Source organism: Schistocerca serialis, chromosome 3 (assembly GCF_023864345.2).
Source record: "Schistocerca serialis cubense isolate TAMUIC-IGC-003099 chromosome 3, iqSchSeri2.2, whole genome shotgun sequence".
In the NCBI taxonomy this organism is placed as follows: Eukaryota; Metazoa; Arthropoda; class Insecta; order Orthoptera; family Acrididae; genus Schistocerca; species Schistocerca serialis.
Window position 1 is genome coordinate 867,002,596 of NC_064640.1, and position 23,534 is coordinate 867,026,129.

The 23,534-nt window shown below is 39.6% G+C and overlaps 1 protein-coding gene across 1 annotated transcript in view; it reads right to left on the reverse strand.

Annotated features, from left to right (window-relative positions):
• Window positions 1-5,946: 5,946 nt before the first annotated feature.
• The window catches only part of LOC126471008 (mediator of RNA polymerase II transcription subunit 16), a 289,195-nt gene continuing 271,607 nt past the window's right edge, over window positions 5,947-23,534 (reverse strand). Inside the window, exons 15-16 of the mRNA XM_050099062.1 lie at window positions 23,072-23,217; window positions 5,947-11,218 (exon numbers count right to left, since the gene is read on the reverse strand). Coding sequence (XP_049955019.1) covers window positions 11,092-11,218; window positions 23,072-23,217 — 273 coding nt within the window. The 3' untranslated portion in view covers window positions 5,947-11,091. The remainder of the gene's footprint in view (window positions 11,219-23,071; window positions 23,218-23,534) is intronic.

Genomic DNA, 23,534 nt, shown 5'->3' on the forward strand with positions numbered 1-23,534 from the left:
GGCTGCTCTGAAGCATTTACATGTTTAACATGTTTAGATGTTGCCGCATTATGGTTTGAAGCTCAAGAATGAAAGCAACCAGTATTAGAAGTCTGCCCTGAAAACAATCTTAGCTGCTCATAAGTACACTCCTGGAAATTGAAATAAGAACACCGTGAATTCATTGTCCCAGGAAGGGGAAACTTTATTGACACATTCCTGGGGTCAGATACATCACATGATCACACTGACAGAACCACAGGCACATAGACACAGGCAACAGAGCATGCACAATGTCGGCACTAGTACAGTGTATATCCACCTTTCGCAGCAATGCAGGCTGCTATTCTCCCATGGAGACGATCGTAGAGATGCTGGATGTAGTCCTGTGGAACGGCTTGCCATGCCATTTCCACCTGGCGCCTCAGTTGGACCAGCGTTCGTGCTGGACGTGCAGACCGCGTGAGACGATGCTTCATCCAGTCCCAAACATGCTCAATGGGGGACAGATCCGGAGATCTTGCTGGCCAGGGTAGTTGACTTACACCTTCTAGAGCACGTTGGGTGGCATGGGATACATGCGGACGTGCATTGTCCTGTTGGAACAGCAAGTTCCCTTGCCGGTCTAGGAATGGTAGAACGATGGGTTCGATGACGGTTTGGATGTACCGTGCACTATTCAGTGTCCCCTCGACGATCACCAGTGGTGTACGGCCAGTGTAGGAGATCGCTCCCCACACCATGATGCCGGGTGTTGGCCCTGTGTGCCTCGGTCGTATGCAGTCCTGATTGTGGCACTCACCTGCACGGCGCCAAACACGCATACGACCATCATTGGCACCAAGGCAGAAGCGACTCTCATCGCTGAAGACGACACGTCTCCATTCGTCCCTCCATTCACGCCTGTCGCGACACCACTGGAGGCAGGCTGCACAATGTTGGGGCGTGAGCGGAAGACGGCCTAACAGTGTGCGGGACCGTAGCCCAGCTTCATGGAGACGGTTGCGAATGGTCCTCGCCGATACCCCAGGAGCAACAGTGTCCCTAATTTGCTGGGAAGTGGCGGTGCGGTCCCCTACGGCACTGCGTAGGATCCTACGGTCTTGGCGTGCATCCGTGCGTCGCTGCGGTCCGGTCCCAGGTCGACGGGCACGTGCACCTTCCGCCGACCACTGGCGACAACATCGATATACTGTGGAGACCTCACGCCCCACGTGTTGAGCAATTCGGCGGTACGTCCACCCGGCCTCCCGCATGCCCACTATACGCCCTCGCTCAAAGTCTGTCAACTGCACATACGGTTCACGTCCATGCTGTCGCGGCATGCTACCAGTGTTAAAGACTGCGATGGAGCTCCGTATGCCACGGCAAACTGGCTGACACTGACGGCGGCGGTGCACAAATGCTGCGCAGCTAGCGCCATTCGACGGCCAACGCCGCGGTTCCTGGTGTGTCCGCTGTGCCGTGCGTGTGATCATTGCTTGTACAGTCCTCTCGCAGTGTCCGGAGCAAGTATGGTGGGTCTGACACACCGGTGTCAATGTGTTCTTTTTTCCATTTCCAGGAGTGTAGTAGGATTGCCTATACAGACCAAAAGTAAGGAATTTTTTTAAGCATTAATTCTATACATACTCTGATGAGCCAAAACATTATGACCACATACTTAATAGCTTGTTTGTCCATCTTTGAAACGAAAAACATCACTGATTCTGCATATCAGGGATCCAACAGTTTGTTGGTAGGTTTGAGGAGGTATGTGGCATTAGATGTCTATGCACAGGTCATGTAATTCGTGTGACTAATTGTGTAAGCAGTGATGGTGCCCAATAGCGACCCAGATGGGTTCCATAAGGGATGTACATCAGGCGAATTTGTTCACCGAGACATCAATGTGAGTTCACTTTAATGCTTCTCAAACCACTGTAGCAAGGTTCTGGCTCTGAGACATAGACAATTATGCTGCTGAAAGGTGACATCAGTGTCAAGGAAGACATCAAACATGAAGGGATGCAGGTGGTTCACAGCTCAGCTGTCAGCCTGTCTTCAATTACTACCACATATCACATACAAGCACAGGAGAATGTTTCCCATAGCATAATGCTGTTCCCACCAGGATGTGTCCGTGGCGCACTGCACGTCTCGAGCTGCCATTCACCTCAATGGCAACATTTGTGGAAACTACCAGTGACCTAGTGTAGTAAAAATGTGATTCGCTTGAAGAGTTAACATGTTTCCAATGATCAATGGTCAAATCCCGATGGTCCCGTGCCCACTGCAATCTTAATTAATGATGCCGATGGGTCAACATGTGAACACAGAGAGGTGGCCTGCTGTGGAGCTCCGTGTTCAACAGTTTACGATGAATAGTGTGCTCCAAAACACTGTGCTCTTTCACTAGGGATGCCACAGATCACCATCTATCCTGCTTTACAGAGCAGACAAGCCTCCAAACCCCACATTCTGTGAAGAGTCATAGACATCTGTCCATTTAGCACCTAGTGGTAGTTTCACTGTCCTACCTGTTTCCATAGATGCTCATGACAGCAGCACGTGAACATTTGGCCAACTTCACTGTTTTTTAGATACTCGTCCACAGGCTCTGCGTAATAATAATCTGCCTTTGTCAAATTCACTTATCTCAATAGATTCCCCCATTTGCAGCCGATATCTTCGCTAGAGTAATCCACCATCTGTGTCTGCTCCACTTACATACTTCTGTTACTGCATCACATGTCCACATTGCCACCAGGCAGTATCCAACATCATGGTGGGCAGTAGTCGTAATGTTTTGGATAATCAGTGTGCGTACTGTATATGCAAAATGCATCTGTATCACATATTTTTTGCTTACTTGGCTGTACTACAGACATTTCTACTGCACATGCAATTGTAATAATAAGAGGAATTAATGTTATTGGGTAATTGGTAAATAAAAACATGCAGTTTAATTATCTGAATAAACCAGCTTTTCAAACACCTGTGCCCCCTCGATTAGTTCGGATAATCGCTGCTCTACTGTACTTCTTGTGATCCGTGTCACTCAAAAGGCTAATGTGTAGATGTCAGCCACTGACCTTGTTTAGGGCTGGCCACTCACCATGCCAGGTGACTTCCTAGAGCCTGCCAACTTGCTCGCAGATAATGTCATGCCCGAGTTTGTCTCTATCTTGCAGGAATGCATTGCTCACCTGCAGTCCACCCCTCCCCAGTGCCATGCCAAATGCACGGAAGTCATTCACAGTGATCTCACCTTATGCACCCACATTACTCTGTGCATAGACACACAACAGCCCCCGTTTCACCCACACTACTTCAGCCCCACCAGATCCCGAAGTGGGACTCTAAGACAGTACCTTGATGTCACCCTACCAGTATTTAAGCTGATACGCTAAAGTCACTCATATGCTGCCAAATCTCACACCATCCAGACCGACTACCACCTTAATCAACACCCCGTGGCTGCTCGCTGACATCATTGCCTCCAATGGCTCTCATGCCACTGCCGGTGATGCTGCTGCCACCAAAACCACTGATGACACCATGTCAAGCATCCCCACCACCGAAATCCCCCTCCCCCTGAGATGCTGGCCTACCACACTACAGCCGAGGGCCCCACTGCAAACCAATCACAGTACACTGGCACCACTCCTGACCTACCAGCTGTCAACAACACAGGCACCAGCATCATTTATGCCCAGGATGTTCATGCCCCTACCCCTCTTAACATCTCCTACAGCCTACACCCGATGCAGCAAGTTTGTCTCCACAACCAACCACCACCACCAACAAACAGTTATGCCCCCAACACCACATTGCAGCCTCTGCTACTCCGACAGCAGCTTTATTTCACGCATTCTGTGTTGCATCCTGTACCTGCCACTGCCTGTCCTCATGTTGGAGGCACAGGTGACACTCGCACTACCTGTCGTGTGTTTTCAAGTCACAAGTGGCCACCCAGCTGTCAGCCCCTACTCGCAGCCAACTGGCAACGTTGCTGCCCCCCTCGCCTCCACCCCCTTGTACTGGCAACTGTGCCCTCTGCCTGCTCACAACTGCGCACACAGCATCAGATGCACATTCAGGCCCACCCGGCCTTACACCCCCAACCCATGCCCCACCATCTTACTCGACACTCACAATTTCTGCTGGTACCATGCCAGTGCTCACTGTGAGGCAGCGAGCTGGCATTACTGACAGCCAGCCATCCCGCCCACATCATACCCAGCATCCTTTCATCTGGCACCATCAGTGGCATATGCATCACGATACCACTGCAGATGGCATCAAACTGGTGCAACATGCCCCTCCACAAGTACCAGCCTCCATGTCACCATCTCACTCCTCCTCTGAGCTCTGTTCTTTGGGGGGAAGAGGGAGGGGGTCTTTATTGCAGTCTTTCAGTGCACGTTGGTCTAAGCAGTTCTGCATGTTCCTAGTTTGCGATGGCAGTCTTCTAAGGCAGCCACCCAAAGCCCTCAATTCTGCCCTGGGACCAGACATACACCTACTAGTCACTGGTTACTGGATGAATAGAGTAGCTCCAGCCCTAGAGAGGCTTCCATTGTTGAAATGAGAAACTAAACATAACATGATATGACAGTTGTTAATATGTGCAGGACCGCTGAGTGTAAGTCACCGAACGAGCATTCCCTGGTTGACACACCTCGCTGGCCTGTTGCTTCCCCAGCCCCATGAATTTACTTGCCAGATCAGTCTGTCACCTTCGCTATGTTACATCTTGCATTCATCACGAAAGCACTGTATTTACCATTCTTTATTATTATCTTTATTAAATATGCAGCAACAGACTTGCAGTGATTTTGATGAAAGTTTGAGCTTTCATGTTTCACTATAGGGCCAATATGTACATTTTCTGTTTTTATCTACAGCGAGTTACAGTATCTACATAGGTATTTTTTATTGTCTGAATTTTACGTGGCAACCACAACAGTTGCAAAATATCTTTACTTGGGATAAATTCTTAATTTCCAAACAGTGCAAGTAATGCATACACAGACGGAATTAAATGCATCACTTTCCTGCAGCATAAAATCACTGACAGTTTCAATGTGGGAATCCTTGACACATTGTAGGAATTAAGTAGTATATGATATCAAAGTCATTTTTTAAGACATTGGAGACAGATGCATGGTGAATGCTGCAGTACAGTAAACGGATTGGAGCCATTAATAAAGTTAGCAGAGTACATGGGAAGAAAGGAAGGGGTCATCAAAAATTTATTTTACAAGACTGCATGTTCTCTTGGTAAAAGTTTTGTGTCTTCAATGCAATAGTTTCAACTCTCTGCATCCACATAACATCATCATTGTTTAGCCATCCACATTTATGGATATTTTACCACATCAAGGTGAATCTTTATCTAATTCTCTGCCCTCTTACTTCTCAGAAGACCAGTGGCAAAATGAACATGATATCTTGTATTTGAAGTCTTCATTATTACTGCCCTTGACTTGTTTTCAGAAACTTAGCAAACACCAGGATAGAAACAGAGGCCATTGGAGTAGTAGTGAAAGACAGTACCTACTGGGCATTTCAGTGAGTCATGTGGTAGGGGACCAGGTATCAGACAATCTTAGATCTTTTTTGAGTACCACGTGCTCAGTGTGTTGGGTGTTTTGTATGTACATACTGAGCCTTGTCAAACAGGGCTGGGTGCACGTCGGCAACACTGCCCACTGCCACTTCAATATGTCAACCACAAAATTATTTTCATCAGAATATAATTAATCTTCTGGCAACAGTTCAGAATCCAGTGCTATCTGTATAGCTCTCAAGTACATATGAGATTTCAGTCAGGTTGATTAAAGAGAACAGTGCTATTTTAATGTGTCACCTCTTGGGATAGAGAGGATCATATAAATGTCTGCAAAGATTGCATCAGCCTGAATGATGTTCAGATTACAAATAATTGGCAATAAACAAAACAACAAATTAATTAACAACACATTGTAATTACTTAGCTTCAACTTTATTGTGCAGTAAAAAATGACATATATGAGTTGGTGTTACAATTAATATCAGTTTGAAAATAATTATAAAAAATTATGACTCATTTGGGTTCAAAAGTGTTTAAATTAACAATTTTCTGCATAATTAGCCAATCAATTTGAGCCCACAGTTGGGAAAAATCAATAATGTCTCCTATCTCTCTCTCTCTTCTCTCTCTCTCTCTCTCTCTCTCTCTCCCCCTCCCCTCCCCCTCCAAAAAAAAAAAATATCGTTGTTCGTGAAGCATCAATACAAACATATAACATTAGATAACAGTGAAATCTCTATTTTATGCCTTCTAACTACAAAATAAATATCTTTAAAAATGCATGTTACAGAGAAACTGATTCCTCTAAGAGATCTTAACAAACATTCTCATTATATAGCATTTTCAAAAATGCCTGTGGGAACTTATGTCCACTTCAGCCTTATTTTTTAAGTAGGTTGAATGACTTCCTTTGAACTTTTGAAAGACTTCAGTTCCTCCCTCACAAAATATGTATTTGATAGTGAAATGAATATGATTAACCTGTATTAACTTCATCAAATTTCTGTGACTGCATTAATCATGCACGATGCTGAACTGAATTACTAATATTCACTGTTTTATGAAATTATTATTGCATTTTTTAATTGAAGTAAAAATCTATTCTGAGCACCTGCAGCTGTCTTCTGATAGCTACATTCACATATTACACAGTACATGAACAGACTGTAACATTAAAAATGAGTATGCCCAGTAAGAAGTTAGTTATCTGTTTCTGTTTGAACCACATTAGATGAATAAGCATGGATGAAAATTTATAAGAACACCAACTGCACACTACATGCGTGATGTGTGAGTTAACCACTTGGCATTCAATGAAAATGTATGGAAATGTCAGCTACATGTAGTTCTTCTGTTGCACTTTTTTCATAAACAAACATGCTGAGCAAACAAAGGAGCACAGTTATTACTTCTCTCTCACACAAGAACACTGTACAAATCTTCATTCAAATTATTTCCAAAGTAAGGTACATACTTTACAAGAGGTAAGTTCTTCTATTGAGCTAAGATGAAAAGTTGTTATCATCATCTCTCAATTACAGATATTGTTTCAGTGTAAATATAAATGAAACTTGTGCAACTTTATAATGGAATGCTATTTACAGCATTATTATACATTTAACAACTTACAGTAGCAATGAGTGCGTATTTGTCAAACTTGTATTTGCATTATTCATTTATTTATTGTAAAGCAAATGGGATTGAAAATATGCAAGGCACTTGGCATATTACTAAATCCTCTTCAGAGTATATATTGTAAATAATACATGCATACATAAATGCATACATACATCCATACATAATAATACATGCATAAATAAGAATTACATTTACAATCTATTAGTTATAATGCATCTGCCTGGAATATCACAAGATGCTGTGGTGTTATCCAATTTTTCATTTAAAATGCTACTTCTCCTACCAAGTTCATTTATTTACAGATAAAGGGTTTTCTATGCTACCAGAAGAATGATCCCGCTCTGTAAAATATGTCCCAGAGTGGAGTTACTATCGTTTCCTATCCTAAATGAATCCATGTCTTGGAACCTGGGTGTATAAGATCGAATCCATATGCCTTGGAACCTTAGTGTAAAAGATCCATATCACAAGTCAATGCATAAAGGAGGAGGATGTTAGGGTTTAATATCACATAAATGACAAGGTCATTAAAGACAGAGCACAAGACTGGATGTGTAGAAAAACACGTGTGTCCTTTTCAGTGGAACCATCCCATCATTTGCCTTAAGTGGTTTAGGGAAACTATAGAAACCTAAAGCTAAATGGTCAGACAGGTTTTGAGCTGTCAACCTCCTGAATGAGAGTCCCATGTCTTACCACTGTGCCACCTGGCTCAGTACCAATGTAAAAGTTGGGACATGAGTCACACTGGAGTTTACATATCCTTGATTCAGAATTGGATTATTAAACTAAATATTAGAAATCTTTAAAATCTTACTGTTTATATTAAACCTTAGAGTAACAGCAGATTTACAACAGAGGTTATCAACCTAATAAGGCATATTTCCTTCAAATGAAATACGGTTTTTCTTTTGTGAGTCACACAAGCTGTGTGTGTGGAAGCAGTAACTGTGGAATACATTATGATCTAGCAAGTATTGTTCATGTAAATATAATCTTGTTTTCCCCATTCTTATCCACTGAATGTGACTCTAACAAAGACAAATAAATTATTTCTCATAGAGCATTGGTGATATGTTTGTAACACCAACATTGTGCCACGTATTGTATAACACATGGATGCAGCTATCTGGAGAGTGTCACAGGTGACAAACTGGTCGCTGCTTGAATAAAAAAAGTAATTTTATAAAATATTGACAGTTGGCACTTCTTTTCATTGTTATATAGGGGTATTTTAATGTTTACTCCATATATACAAACTTTTCTACAACTGTTTCAGCTGAATTACATCAAAATAACGTAAGAATGACGATACTTTCTGTTGTATTTAATTTGGCAGTTAAATTATTCTGAGATCAGTAAGTAATTTTTTCTCCTTACTTGGAATCTCACTTTTACAGATATGTGGTTATTTACTTTTCTGAAAGTGCTCACAGCCCAGTAATGCATCATGGGCTGTAGTTAGGAGCCTCTCAAAAATAATATATACCACAAATTTACAAAATGTTGCATGGGCTACAGTATTTACCATCACATTTTGCTTTAATCTGCTTTGTTTAAAAATGTCCAACACAATGGGACTGACTAATTTCATGTTTAGGCACACAAAATTTAGAGCTAACTTTTTTGCTATCTCTTATTAATTAAGTACATATATATCCAAAATGGTATTTGATAGTGAAAATAAATCCCAAATATTAAATTGAAATGTAAAATGACATGGTAACTGGACACAAACCAAGAACAAATCAAATGTAGATTTTGAAATACACAGCTTGGTAATCATGTTATAAACAGCTCACACTTTGTTTGCATTGTTCATGGGCATTACATCGGATAGTATTGGGAAAGAAGCAGTCAAAATACATAAACATAAGTAATGATCTGATTAGCAGAGATATGGGATTTCAACTTAGCAAAGCATGGAGCCAGCATTGGCAGTACTAAGGTATCATCAGCTGCAGACAAACCAATCCAATGAATCAGCACAGATGGAGAACGGAAAGCAGGAGATTTAAGTTGCGCCCTGACATATGGTCCCCATGTGTACACTAGATCAGTGCCTTGCAGTTGTGCTTTTCTTGTGCTGCACATGTGGAGACCATGCACATGACTCTGGGCGTCCATATCCCTAAAATTCTTCTATGATATTGTTATAGCCCCATCTCTTGGTGCCTGTGCTTTTCTAGTTAGCTACCACATATGTTGGCTAGCCAAAACAGCAATATGTCAGTAAGCACCTGAAGCTAATACGTAGCTGACTCATGGAAATACTGTGCAGTTTTCACAACACTATCAGACTTTATGCCTACGAACCATTCGAGCAGTTATTACATCACAAAAACCTCAAACAGCAGCTCACACTCTGCTAGTATTACTCAATGCGTACATACAGTGTAAGCCTTCTTTTCAGGGGTGAATAAAGAGAGCTGCAGAAGAAATTTATTTAAATTGAAGTACATGACCTACTCATTCAAATTAAAAAGTTAACATAAAAAATTAAAATCCAGGTTATGCAAAAATAAAACTTGGATGATGGAATCAATTTACTAAATATTAAGTACAAACCTTTATGCTTTCAAAGCACAAGGAAATCACCAAGAAAACAGAGTGGTATATGAAGTAATGGAAATATCCCAATGTATATTTTTACTATCATTTAATGATTGCAGTGGTCTTGCCATAAAGTTTCCTATGAACAATGAATAAGGTATCTGGTTTAAATTTATTTTGAGATCATATACCTTATTCTCTCTCAACTATAATTGTTCTGCATATCTGAGATATGCCATAGAAAAGTTATTTCAGACTTCACACAAGGTTACATATTACATGAAATAAACTAAAACACTTCTGAGTTAGGCTAACAAGCTGAAAGAGGACAATAATTAGACACTTCTATTAAGTGCCTTGGTTTAAAAAGTAATGGGTATTGCCACAGCACTCACTAAGACTCAAGAACAATGACACTTTCATTATGAATTACAATAAAATTGGTGAATCATTTAAGTCATTTAACAGTTTCAGCAAAAGAGAAACCATTGTAAGGTCACTTCTGGCAGTAGGTGTTCAGTCTAACATATTTAGAATCACACAAGCAGACAAACATCTGCTAGTTCATTTGCCTTTCAAGGCGCACCCAATGAAAAATGGACTGCTAAGATTGCCAGGTTATTTAAGAATGAGTTAATAAGAAAAATTGAGATGAAAAATTATTTATAAACAACAGACCTATCTAAAATATATATTTACAAGCAATGGCAGTTTTTTCCCTGAGCACAGGTTAAGTTTTAAATTAATGGTGTTCTACTGGACCACCTACACAAATGAAGGCGGCAATAATCTATATAGTATAAAAGTGTGAACAAATCACAATCAAATCCTATAAACAATGTAAGTAATATGTACATAACAGATATTGTTCACTGATACACAATAGCAACTGTTTCCTAGAACAATTACAAAATCCCAGGAATGTTTGCTTATTGTGGTGTAAGACAGAAAATGATTTCAGTATGTGTATGGAATAGATACCATGGCTGTACCCATAATGCTGTGCTACGCAGCTAATCTATTCCCATAACTGAAATGTTAAAAACAAATGCAACTACATAATAAAAAGCATTTATGTACACTAATAGAAATATTACGCTTGAAAATGTTTCTACTGTAAAACTGTAGAAACATCAGTTTTAATAAAAAGCACTTAGTGCTGTGGTAAGTACCAGCATCATCAAGTTTTTTTATAGATTACAACACTCAGTGTTGTTTTGGTGTGTGTCCGTGTGTGCAATCACATGCACATATTCTGTTTGTTAAAATAACACAGTAATTTTTTCCTAGTCATCTGCAAAACTGTTTTAAGGTAAAATGTCTGCTAGATCTGAAAACAGAAGGACTAGGACAGAATGTAGTTGTCAAATGGACGAAAAGTAGTGTAATCTCCAATGGCCTCCACAAAGGCATTCCCGAGCCCATCTCATGTCCCATGCTCTTATTGCAGCAGTCCTGGTTAGAAACTGCTGGAATGCAACTCCAGCACACCTAGAAACAAACATAAAGAGTGCATAATTACAACAATATCAACAACAAAGGGGAGAAATCTAAACAAGATTTATTTTTGTGCATGCTTCCACCAACCACTGAGTATTACTAAAATTAATTTATGTCAGGATTTGTACTGATGTTACCATGCTTAAGATTAAACAGTTTTTTTCTCTATTATTTATCCTCAGTTACTTTTCACATTAAAAACTGTATTTGTTTCATCACAGTTCATTCATGTTCATCCAACAGCAAAGATTTTTGAGACCAATCCCTTACTCAATTTGAAAATTTTAGGCGTTAAAATCTACTGTCATGTTGTTGGAAGCAGCATCTAACTTTATTTACAGAAAGCATGAAAAAGCTGTGTCTCCAGTGCAATTTCTGATCTGGTATAGTGATAACATAAATACAACTATTGATTATTATGTATACATGCTAATCTGCATCTGCAACAGTTTCAGTATAAATAAAGAATAGCCTGAAACCTATGTAATTCACTTAACATGAACCTAAATGAGGGCTAAAATAAACAAAAAAAGTAATTCCACACATACTCAGTATTTCGTGAGTCCAAACATAAGCTGTTTGTGAAGAACAACTCTTCCACATCCTGCAACAGCTTAACTCTTTCTCCAACTCAAATTTACTTGGTCCTTTCCCAAATCCAAAGTGACGTTCACTGACGTTGACCCCTGCCTCTATGAAAACCACACCCAAATATCAGTCCACATAAAACCAACCAATAAACAAGAATACTTACACTTTGACAGCTGACATCCCTTCCGTATCAAACAGTCCCTTCATTTGATTCTAGGCATCTACAACAAACATATCTGCTCCATCTCTGAATCCCTCAACATCTACGCTGACAGCCTCTCCTAGGCTTTCCTCTCCCACAACTACCCCACAGAACTCATTCACAAGTAAATTTCCTTGGCAGTAACCTCCTTTCACCCTCTTCCAAAAAACCCAGATGCACCCTCCCCATTTGTCACCAGATATCACCCAGCAACACATAACTCAGTCAGAGTTATAACTTTCTCAAGTCAAGCCCTGAAACGAAATCCACTCTCCCTGATATCTTCCCCACACCACACAATATGCCTTCTATCACCCTCCTAATCTCAGTAAGATCCTAGTCAAACCATATGGCATTCCCAAACCATTACACCTATCTGAATGTTCCAAAGCCTCAATCATTCCCACAGTAAAACTTACTTCACAAACCCACCCACTACCACCTACTCAAACCCAACCACCAGTAAATCCTACAATGTCCAAGGCAGAACAATTTACAAAATCAAGCAGAACAATTTACAAAATCAAATATGTTGTTTATCAAGTAACTTTTGTCCAGTGAAGAGTGGGAATGACCATCACTAAACTGGCTAAGTGCATGTATGGGTATAGACAAACTGTCAACCTTGGGGACACTAAGATTCCAGTCGCAGAACACGCTTTACTGCATGACTCGAGGGACCTGAGTGCCTACACCACCACTACTGTGAAATCCAGTTGATGTTAATATGGAATGTGTCCATCCATCAGCTTTGTGACACCTTGTACTGTACTGGTGACACTTTCAATGATGTGACCAGATGTTGATGGAGGAATGGCACTCCATTCCTACTCAAGAGCTGAAACCAGAGAAGATAGTGACATTGGACACTGGAGTCTGGAGCAATGCTGACATTCTGATTCATCGCAAGGATGTTCCACTGGGCAAGCCAATTGATTTCAAGAGCGTTATTGTGCCCAAAACACTGCCTCGCACATGCTGCTTTATGACAGGATGCACTCTCATGCTGATATGACCATTGTCTCCAAACTGTTTCTCTAATGTACACAATACACAATACTGTATAAAGTGTCCACATCCTTCTGCATTTAAGGTTTTCCTAAGTGCAATAAGGGGACCACACGTTAACCTCATACCACATCACCACCTTCGCCATAATTCCATGCGGGAACTAAACATGACGGCATATAAGATTCTTTGTGCATTTACCGAGCATGAACAATTCCATTTGACTGCCACAGGGTGGTCCATCACTCCAAATCACTCATTTCCAGTCATCCACTGGCCAGGGGCATTGCTCTTTACACCACCTCAAGTGATGCTTGACACTGACTACAGAAATGTGTGGCTTATGAAGAGTTGCTCGACCACTGTACCCTGTTCTTTTTCACTCCCTACACAGAGTCTCTGTGCTAACTGGATCACTGAAAGCACTTTTGAACTGATGCATTCTGCTAACAACATGTGATTTTTTACAACCAACCTTTGCAATATTCAATGATCGCTGCCCATCAGTAAATAAGGTCTTCGCGGTCTTGATTTGTCAGTGGTTGTTCCTTTGCAATTCACTTCACTACCATGTCACATCACCAACAACTGACTTGGGCAGATTTAGAAGGGTTGAAATGTCCCTGAAGTACTTGTTTGAAATCAGTGAGGTCTCCTGACTGATCCATTCTGCTATTACTGCTTCTCTACTGACAACATAATACTCGCTGCCTTCTTTTATACTGCTGGGTCCTCCTCTCATGACATCTAGTGGTCAATTCTGCATTATACGGGGTGTCCACATTCTTTTGATCAGAGAGAGAGAGAGTTTTATCTTCTTTACTGCTTTTACTTTCATCTTCATTATCATCCCTCTCCTCTTTGTCTTTTTTTTCCCCAGTTCTTAACTGCATTATTAATATATCTTCCTCAAATCCATCTTTACTTCTCAATTTGTCCGTATCCTCTACCTTCATTTTCTTCCTCTCTATTAGTTAGTCATTTGCATTTTCCTTCTCACTATAATATGGTACAAGACTATTTTACAATTTAGTACGTATTCTCAGCAAACCATGCTGACAATTTACATGATTACTTAAGTTTTTTTTCCCCCTCCCTCACAACGTGAGAGTCCCATTCATCGTGGGGCCTGAATGACCTGCCCTCCCTTTTCAACCTTCCTCAACATGTCCCTCTCCTCAACATGTCCCTCTCCTCCCCAAAGCAGGAACAATAGTTGGAAAAGCTATGATAATGTGTGTACTTTTATATATGTCTATCAGTAATACCAGACATGTTGGTTCCTGAATGTATGTAATTAACACAAATTCTGCCTCATGAAGTGTCCCAAGAGGCTTGGTGAGAAACACTAAAACAATTATCAGCATTCAGGAGACCTATGTATATGGCTGTAAACAGTGGAACCTGATGTGTAAGAGCACAAGAACACCCTAACTTTTGACACTTAGAGGATTTATTGGTTATTTTTTTTAATGCTGTTGCATGTAACACAGATGTGATAATCTGAAACATGTGGCACTAAATCTATTGCACTATGCTACATTGCTACTCTAGTATCAGGGAAGCGAGCACATCTTCAATTGTGCACATTTTAAGGAGCTTTTGCAAATGCGCAACACGCGTGATGTAACTGGCTTCTGGATGAAATACATACTGATTTGATGAACAATGTGGACAGTTCATGGGATACACAGCTAGCCCCTACCACTCAACTACACGTTTACGTCAACGCCACCAGGTGGTAGCACAATGAAGCAGACGTTCATCCTTGTTCGCTTAGCATAAATCCCACTAGGGGGTAGCACATTCCTCAGGTATGCCAAGTCACTCATCAGCATAAATTATACTTATACTGATAGCAATACCTATTTTGTGGGTTACATTAAATGTATTCGCAGTTTCTAATATGGGTTACATTTTGTGGGTTACATTAAAAGTATTCACAGTTTCGAATATGGATAAATATCAACTGTCTAATGGAATGACAACAATGAAAATTTGTACAGGTCTGGGACTCGAACCTGGATTTCCTGCTAATCATGAGTGGTCGTCTTACCATTTGGCTATCAGAGCACAAGTCACAGTTATACCCATACGTCATTGATCATGCACCTACAACATGTATCCGTACATCCATTACGTATATTTCTGCATTGTTTGATCCTGTATGGCAATCGTGAATCCTTCCGTCTCACTGTATATACTGCCTTTTCTTACCCATGTGTTGGATGCATCTTGATCGATGTGTGGCTGTGTTAGATGATACGGATGCTTGCCATGTAGTGTTTTCTTTTTCCAATTTACTTTCTTCGTATCTGTTGATGTTATGTGATCTAAAGGGTTGTAGAAGTGGTTATGAAATTGCAGTGGTGTAGCCGATGTATTTATATGAGTCATTGCTTTGTGTATTTTGCTAGTTTCTGCTTGTTCGATAAAGAATTTTCTTAAATTGTCTACCTGTCCATAATGTAGGTTTTTTATGTCGATTTTTTATATTATTTTTATTTATATATATATTATTATTATTATTATCTTTCCTTTCTCAGACCTTAGGTCTGGTTCGGAATGAAAGTGACGCGGACCTTGATCAAGCGTCACTTCCTTTTAACTGTACGGTATATGTTACATTGCATTTAGGAACTTTCGGGTAATTGAACATGTATCAATAATTACGGATTTCTGAAGTTGTATATATAAGTTTGGATGTAGCTGTATTGCATTGATGTACTGGTGGATATTGCGTGGTATGACTCCTGTAGTTGAAAGTATAATTGGTATAATGTCAACTTTATCCTGATGCCACATGTCCTTGACTTCCTCAGCCAGTTGGATGTATTTTTCAATTTTTTCTCCTGTTTTCTTCTGTATATTTGCTGTATTGGGTATGGATATTTCAATTAGTTGTGTTAATTTCTTCTTTTTATTGGTGAGTATGATGTCAGGTTTGTTATGTGGCGTTGTTTTATCTGTTGTAATGGTTCTGTTCCAGTATAATTTGTATTCATCATTCTCCAGTACATGTTGTGGTGTATACTTGTATGTAGGAACGTGTTGTTTTAAAAGTTTATGTTGTAAGGCGAGCTGTTGATGTATTATTTTTGCGACGTTGTCATGTCTTCTGGGGTATTCTGTATTTGCTAGTATTGTACATCCGCTTGTGATGTGATCTACTGTTTCTATTTGTTGTTTGCAAAGTCTGCATTTATCTGTTGTGGTATTGGGATCTTTAATAATATGCTTGCTGTAATATCTGGTGTTTATTGTTTGATCCTGTATTGCAATCATGAATCCTTCTGTCTCACTGTATATATTGCCTCTTCTTAGCCATGTGTTGGATGCGTCTTGATCGATGTGTGGCTGTGTTAGATGATACGGGTGCTTGCCATGTAGTGTTTTCTTTTTCCAATTTACTTTCTTTGTATCTGTTGATGTTATGTGATCTAAAGGGTTGTAGAGGTGGTTATGAAATTGTAGTGGTGTAGCCGATGTATTTATGTGGGTGATTGCTTTGTGTATTTTGCTAGTTTCTGCTCGTTCTAGAAAGAATTTTCTTAAATTGTCTACCTGTCCATAATGTAGGTTTTTTATGTCGATAAATCCCCTTCCTCCTTCCTTTCTGCTTAATGTGAATCTTTCTGTTGTTGAATGTATGTGATGTATTCTATATTTGTGGCATTGTGATCGTGTATTATTATTATTATTATTATTATTATGACTATTATTATTATTGGCAGTTGTATAAATTTGTTCATAAGCATAACTGTTATACAGCAGATGCTATTAATTTCACACTGTCAAATTTGCTGAATCTAAAAATTTGTGAACACCCAGAATGTATACTTGTGAGCTGCTACTAGCTGTACATTCCCACAGACTAAAAAGCATTTTAGGATGCCAGTAACATCCTGAAATTCAGAAATAACAAAACTGTAAAGATTCATGATGTAAGCTCGCTTATTTTTCAAGAATTTATTGAAAGATTTTACATCAGCAAACATTCTGTTGGTGTGACTGCAAACTCAGTTTGCAGTAGAATCCTCAGATAAAGAGTTAACATTAATCCGCAGTGTAAAATTCAAATAAAATCCCAAGTTTTCCATGATTGCCTCCATCATTGTCCTCAGGTCCTAAGTCTGACTGTCATGAATCTGGCAAGGCTCACACTTTTCTGCCCAGTATCTTTTGGTGTAGTTTCAGTAGTGGATTTCAGTGTACGCTGAGTGGCATCAACATTAACCCTGGTTTCTGAAGAATTTATTAACTTCACTGATGTAACAGTGCCACAAATATGGACTCAACACAGGTGGTGGCAAAACAAGGATGATTGCTAAACAATTTCAAAATATATTTTCCCCTCTTCCTTTTATACTTAAAAAAAAAAAAAATAGTTCAAATGGCTCTAAGCACTATGGGACTTAACATCTGAGGTCATCAGTCCCCTAGACTTAGAACTACTTAAACCTAAATAACCTAAGGACATCACACACAGCCATGCCTGAGGCAGGATTCGAACCTGTGACCATAGCAGCAGCACAGTTCCGGACTGAAGCACCTAGACCTGTTCAGCCACAGCGGCCGGCTTTATACTAAAAGAAACAAGGATTGAACAACAAAGAGGTACTTGAGAAAAGACAAAGAACCCATCTGTCTCCTCTGGAATGTGATTCAGTGCAAAAAACTGCACATGAGACACATCATCAAAAGTTTTCCATCACACTGATATGTTGTGGAGCTGTGTTGCTGTTGTGACTGTTCCTGTACCGATCAGAAGAATACCCCTGACATTGTTTGTAAACATACACAAAGTTACTGTGAGTACTACCTACAGGTTGAATGCTGCACTCAAATGGATCACAGCATTTCAGTTAACCATAAAGTACAAATAGGGATGCAATAGATGCATTTTTGGAACAATAGAGAAAGTATTCATCATGCAATGAAGGACAATCCCAAGGTCTGCATCATCATGTTATGCACACAAGGGCTGTCACCTAAGCACATTGCTCGATGTGTGCACTGGGGTCAAAGTGATGTAATACAGACATGGAATCAGTTTCAAACGACAGGTAGTGTTGAGGACTTACAACACACAAGCTGCCCATTTTCAGCAGGTGCATAGGTTGATCAATGTCTATGACTTCGGAGTAAAATCAAAGAAACCATCAGTCCAGTGTTCCAGAACTGAATTCACTGTTCAAAGAGGCTACAGGACTATGTATAGCATCAAACTGTTAGGAGACAATTACATGATGCAACTCTTCATTCCCATCGACCACAGCAAGCACCACATTGTAAACCACAACACCATGGACTCTGTTACAGATGAAGAAGGAATCATGAGCAATGGACACCCCAGGATTGTCATCAGGTGGTGTTTACAGACAAAAACTGGGTGTGTTTGTACCCTGATAACTGCAGAAAACATGTTTTGAGACAATCTGGTAATATCAAATGTCTTCAAGCCTGTGTCCCACATATGCAAGAACATAGTGGTGGAGTGATGATGTGTGAAGGCATTATATGGGGCCACCATACATCTCTCATGGTTGCTCAGGGAACTCTCACTGCTCTACAGAACAGGAATGAGATTCTGGAACCAACAGTTGAACCATAGCACTAACATTTTGGTGACAATTCCATCTTGATTGACGATTATTTGGGTGCGCATTATGCTGTTCTCATGAACTTGTTCCTTCACCATGTTAGCATCATCAGAATGGAGTGGACTGCCTGTTTCCCCAACATGAACCCAATCGAATATGTGCAGGATCAACTGAAACAAGCAGTTTTTGGGCATGTACAATGGCCATGTACTCTGCATGAGTTCCACAAAATCACTAAGAGTGGGATGATTTGGACCAGGGCTGAATTGATTATCTCATCAGTGGTATGACATGACATATTCAACCCTGCATTTGAGCAAGTGGACATCCACCACATATTGACATTGCCCAGGGATGCTGTAAAATACCCACCATGGGAAACAGATGATTTTCTCATTACACAAAAGTTTGTTTTCTTGATCTGATGATCTGGGCACATTGCAAATGAATATTTACACATGCTTCAGGTCAGTTTTTGTTTTCTGTAACATGAATTAAAAAAAAAAAAAAAGGAGCAATGAAAAGTTTTCTTGATGTGTGTAGTTTTCAGAAAGCTAGCAGCTGACCATGATAATGCACCAGCTCATCCACTGCAATCAACACAGCACATTCTGACAGAAACTGCCTTCTTTCTCTAATACATATGTTTCATCTAGATGCAGATTATGAAATGTACCACTGCTCCAGAAATCATGGTTCAGAACAAAAATTACATAATATGACAAAACTAATGGCCACATTGGAACAATTTTGTGGAAGTGCTACAATCAGGGAAAAACTGCTACAATCAGGGAAAAAGAGTGCTGGGTAATAGTTGGCACTAGATGAGGTCTGGGGATGGTAGAAAGTCACACATTGAAGTTAATGAGGAAAAGAAGTTCAAATTTCTTATTTTTGTTCTCTAGGATCATATGGAATTAAGCCTTATGGTGGGCCATATGTCACATTTTTAGCAAAAAAATTTAAGAATGAGTCATCATAAGTTTCACTGAAACAAGATACTATGTCTAACAATATCACACCATTATATACAGTAGTGACATGTGAGAATTAATTTACTGTACATAATGAAATTTTTAAAGGTTTGGCAAGTGGGCACCAGCTACAATGCTCTGTGGCATTTAGAATGTTTTTTTCATCTTTTGTGCTGCTAGCACATCTGCTGTCACAATTATAAGGTCCATACTGTATTGTTAATAACAAATAAATTATATTACAGCAACCACTCTTCAACAAAGGATACTTAGAAGCACTCTCCCAGCACTCATGAACAACAATGAACACACAGGGAGAGCATCTCTGCTGGCAAACCAGAATTCTTTGTTTCTTCAGTTGCACATCAGATGTCTTAAGTCAGTGCATTTTAACAATTTCTTTTCTGTGTTGTTCTTTGTGTTTTAATTAAGGAGTCATAAAGGGATGATACATGAAAAAACTTGAAAACTATGGATCAGAAACTATGTGCTATAATGTGACTGGATTTTCAGATAGCAGAAAAAACTATTGCTTTGGTATTACTGAAGGAGACTGGACAAAAAACTGAGCACACATTGAAAACTGGTGAACTTCCCAAGCTAGTGTAAGTGGAATAAAAGTAAGAAAGATAATGTTGAAAGGTAAGCATGAAGAAGTTGAGGCAGCTTCGTTTTTGTGGCATGAACATTTAAGAGGAAATGGTTTGCCCATTACTGGGCTGATAGTTCAGGAAAAAGAACTGCAATTTCAGTGGCAAATAGGAGGAGGAGACAATTTGGTATATTCCAGATTACCATTAGTGGAGAGGCTTTATCCACTGACAAAGAGGCTGTGCCATTGTTTGAGCACTGTCTTTCAAAGTTTATTGACAAGGAGGGAATTTCTGGTGAACAGCTGTACTATGGGGATGAGAAAGATTTAACTTGAAGACGCTCCCAAGATAAACACTTGTTTCAAAAAAGTAAACTGTGGCAGCCAGGTACGAGAAAAGCATGGAATAAGTCATTATATTGGTTTGCAGTAATGCAACCGGCAACCACAAGCTTAGACTTACATGAATAGGGAAATCATGGAAAACTGGAGCTTTCAAGGAAACTAAAAAATTAGGAGTCACTGGCTCTACATTACACTTATCACAGGAAAGCATAAATGAAATAAAAAATCTTTAAAACCTGGTTCCAATTTGAATTCATGCCAGCTGTAGACAACTATTTAAAAGACCACAGTCTATTAAGGAAATTTCTGCTGCTTCTCAATAATGTGCCTTTGCATCCTGCCAGTGACAAATGTGACTGTTCTTTGTCAGCCAATGGTCCACAGCATCTTTGAAATGCTAAAAAGAAGTATCACCACTGTCTTCTCAGTTCATTGATATGAGAGATTGATGATAATGAAGACTGTGTAACCATTCCAACGAGGACTGACTTGCTAGATGTCATAAGGTCAGACAGTGTTAACAAAATTGGGTTACAGTATATAACAAGGTGTCTTGAATGGTACGGCTGGAATCAGAAGAGAGAATTTATAGACCTCTGCCCTATATATCTTGACCTTTCACCATATTATGCCAGATAGTCAATAATCTACTGCATACTGAATACCCCCACATTACACTTACTTCAAGCAACAATAAACTATTCAAAAGGATTGTAGCACTTACTTGGTAAACAAAGAGCAAGGCAGTAGTCTGAGGTACAGGGTGGGGGGCACTGAAAAGTAATGCCCCTGAATTTTTTGTGTGAAAACTACTATAAAACATTCTACATCTTTACTCTTCATGTCTACATATTTTATTGTCAACACAGTCCCCCATGCGGTGAACACATATTTCCTGATGAAAGACCAGTTTGTTGAAACCATCACTGTAAACTTTATGACTTTGTTGACAAACTTACAACCTTGCCTCTATTTGCACTGCTTTGTCACTAACAAAGTGAAGTCTTCCAAGATGTTCTTTAGGTTTTGGCTGATGGTGCCACATCACGCCTTTATGGAGGATGATCATGTTGCAGCTCCTTGTGTGTGGGCTGGCACTGTCATACTGAAGGAGAGGGTGCTCCATGTGTGGACAACTATACGAATTTGTGCTTTAAATTTTCTGAGGGTCTCGAAGTATCCTGTTGCAGAGTTTATGGCGGTGCCTTTAGGCATGAATTCCCAGTGCACCACACCTTGAACATCCCAGAACACTGTCACTGTCAGTATGACTTTGTCTGTCACTGGCATGGTCTTGAACTTTTTTGGCATCAGTGATCCTTTCCAATGCAACTCCACTGATTTTCTCGTTTTCAGCATCAAAACGGTAAACCCAGCTTTCATCATGTCAGAATGTTGTCAAGAAAATCATCACCCTAACACTCAAAATGCAAAAGAAACTGTTGGCTGATGTTCAGTCTCCTCTGTTTCATGTTGGGAGTGAAGATTCGAGGCACCCACCAGGCACACAAGTTTCCTGTACTGCAGTTCTGCAATGATGGCCTGTATGTGCTCTCATGATATGCCGCACTTACCTGACAGCTGTGTTTGTGTTATCCAAGAATTTTCTCGGATGAGGTCATCAACCTGATTCTGAAGAGCCTCATTGGTTGCCTTACACAATTGTCAACCACAAGCTCTGTCACACACGTTGAGGTTAGCACCACCATTTCCTTCATTATTAGCACTATCAACCTAGTGTTGATAGTTGATACAATCATCACTGTACACAGCTTTCAATCTTCTACACATTTCAATTTGAGGCACATTTTCCATTGTTAGAAACACTATTACACCATGCTGTTTCTCATGCACTGACATAGGTACGTTACACATTGTCGTGTTACATGCTACAATCTGAATCCCTCTTCTGTCAGAGGGTTGCAATTTGCATCAGCAATGTGGCAAAGGTGAGAGAGTAATATGCATAATGTAGTACCTCAACAGATATTGAAAACAGAATAAAAAAATCTGTGGAATTACTTTTCAGCATGCCCTCATAGAATTGAACACCACTATTAACAATGCAAAAATATTTACAGAACACTTTTTATTTAATGTAACATAATTTAATATTGTCCTGGTGCACTGTTCTGCTGATACAATTTAGCTACTAAATTCTGTCTTTGATCATACGACGACTCCCCTTGAGTGTAAATTTCTTCTACAATCACAGTATCAGAAATATAAAAAAACGAAACTCCACAAAACGCTACATTCATCACAGTTAGTTTCAAAATTTCATTGTACTTCTGTTTAACATGTACATTCAGAAACAGAAGAAATCATTTTCATGATACTGTCTATACATGCAATCAATCTCTTTTCAGTGTCTTGATTCAATACTATGCAAAGATTCCAAGGGAAAAATACCTTATGTATTGTTTCTATTAGAAGACCTAAGAACTCCAATGAGTTAAAATATTTAGCAATACAAATCTAAAGTAAAATTATTCAACTAATTTACAAAAGATTTTGAAATAAAATTACCTTGTGCACTGTTTAACAACACTTGGGTGTTTTCCCAAGTAGGTATGTCGAGTACAATCTATAATTTGTTCACTTTGCATTGCACCTTCAACTGGATTTATTTCAGGCACAAAGAGAAGACTATCAGGTTCTGTTCCCCATTCAAGCTGAAATTTTATAGAGGACATATAAGAAATTAAACACCCAAATTTATTAAATAAATGCAAATGTGACAAAAACATAGGCAAAGTTAAAATCGTTATTTCATGTTTTCACAATATGTAACAAAACAGTCAATTTGATATTCAGGAAAGATGTATATGGTATAAAATCACAAAAATTAATTTAATATCCTTAGTTGCAGTCAATTACATTAATTAACAACTTTCTTCTGGAATGGTGAATAATAAGTGGTTATGCAATATGAAATTTGGTGCTCTTATTGCTGCATTTTTACTATGCTGTGTTCAATTTATATGAATAT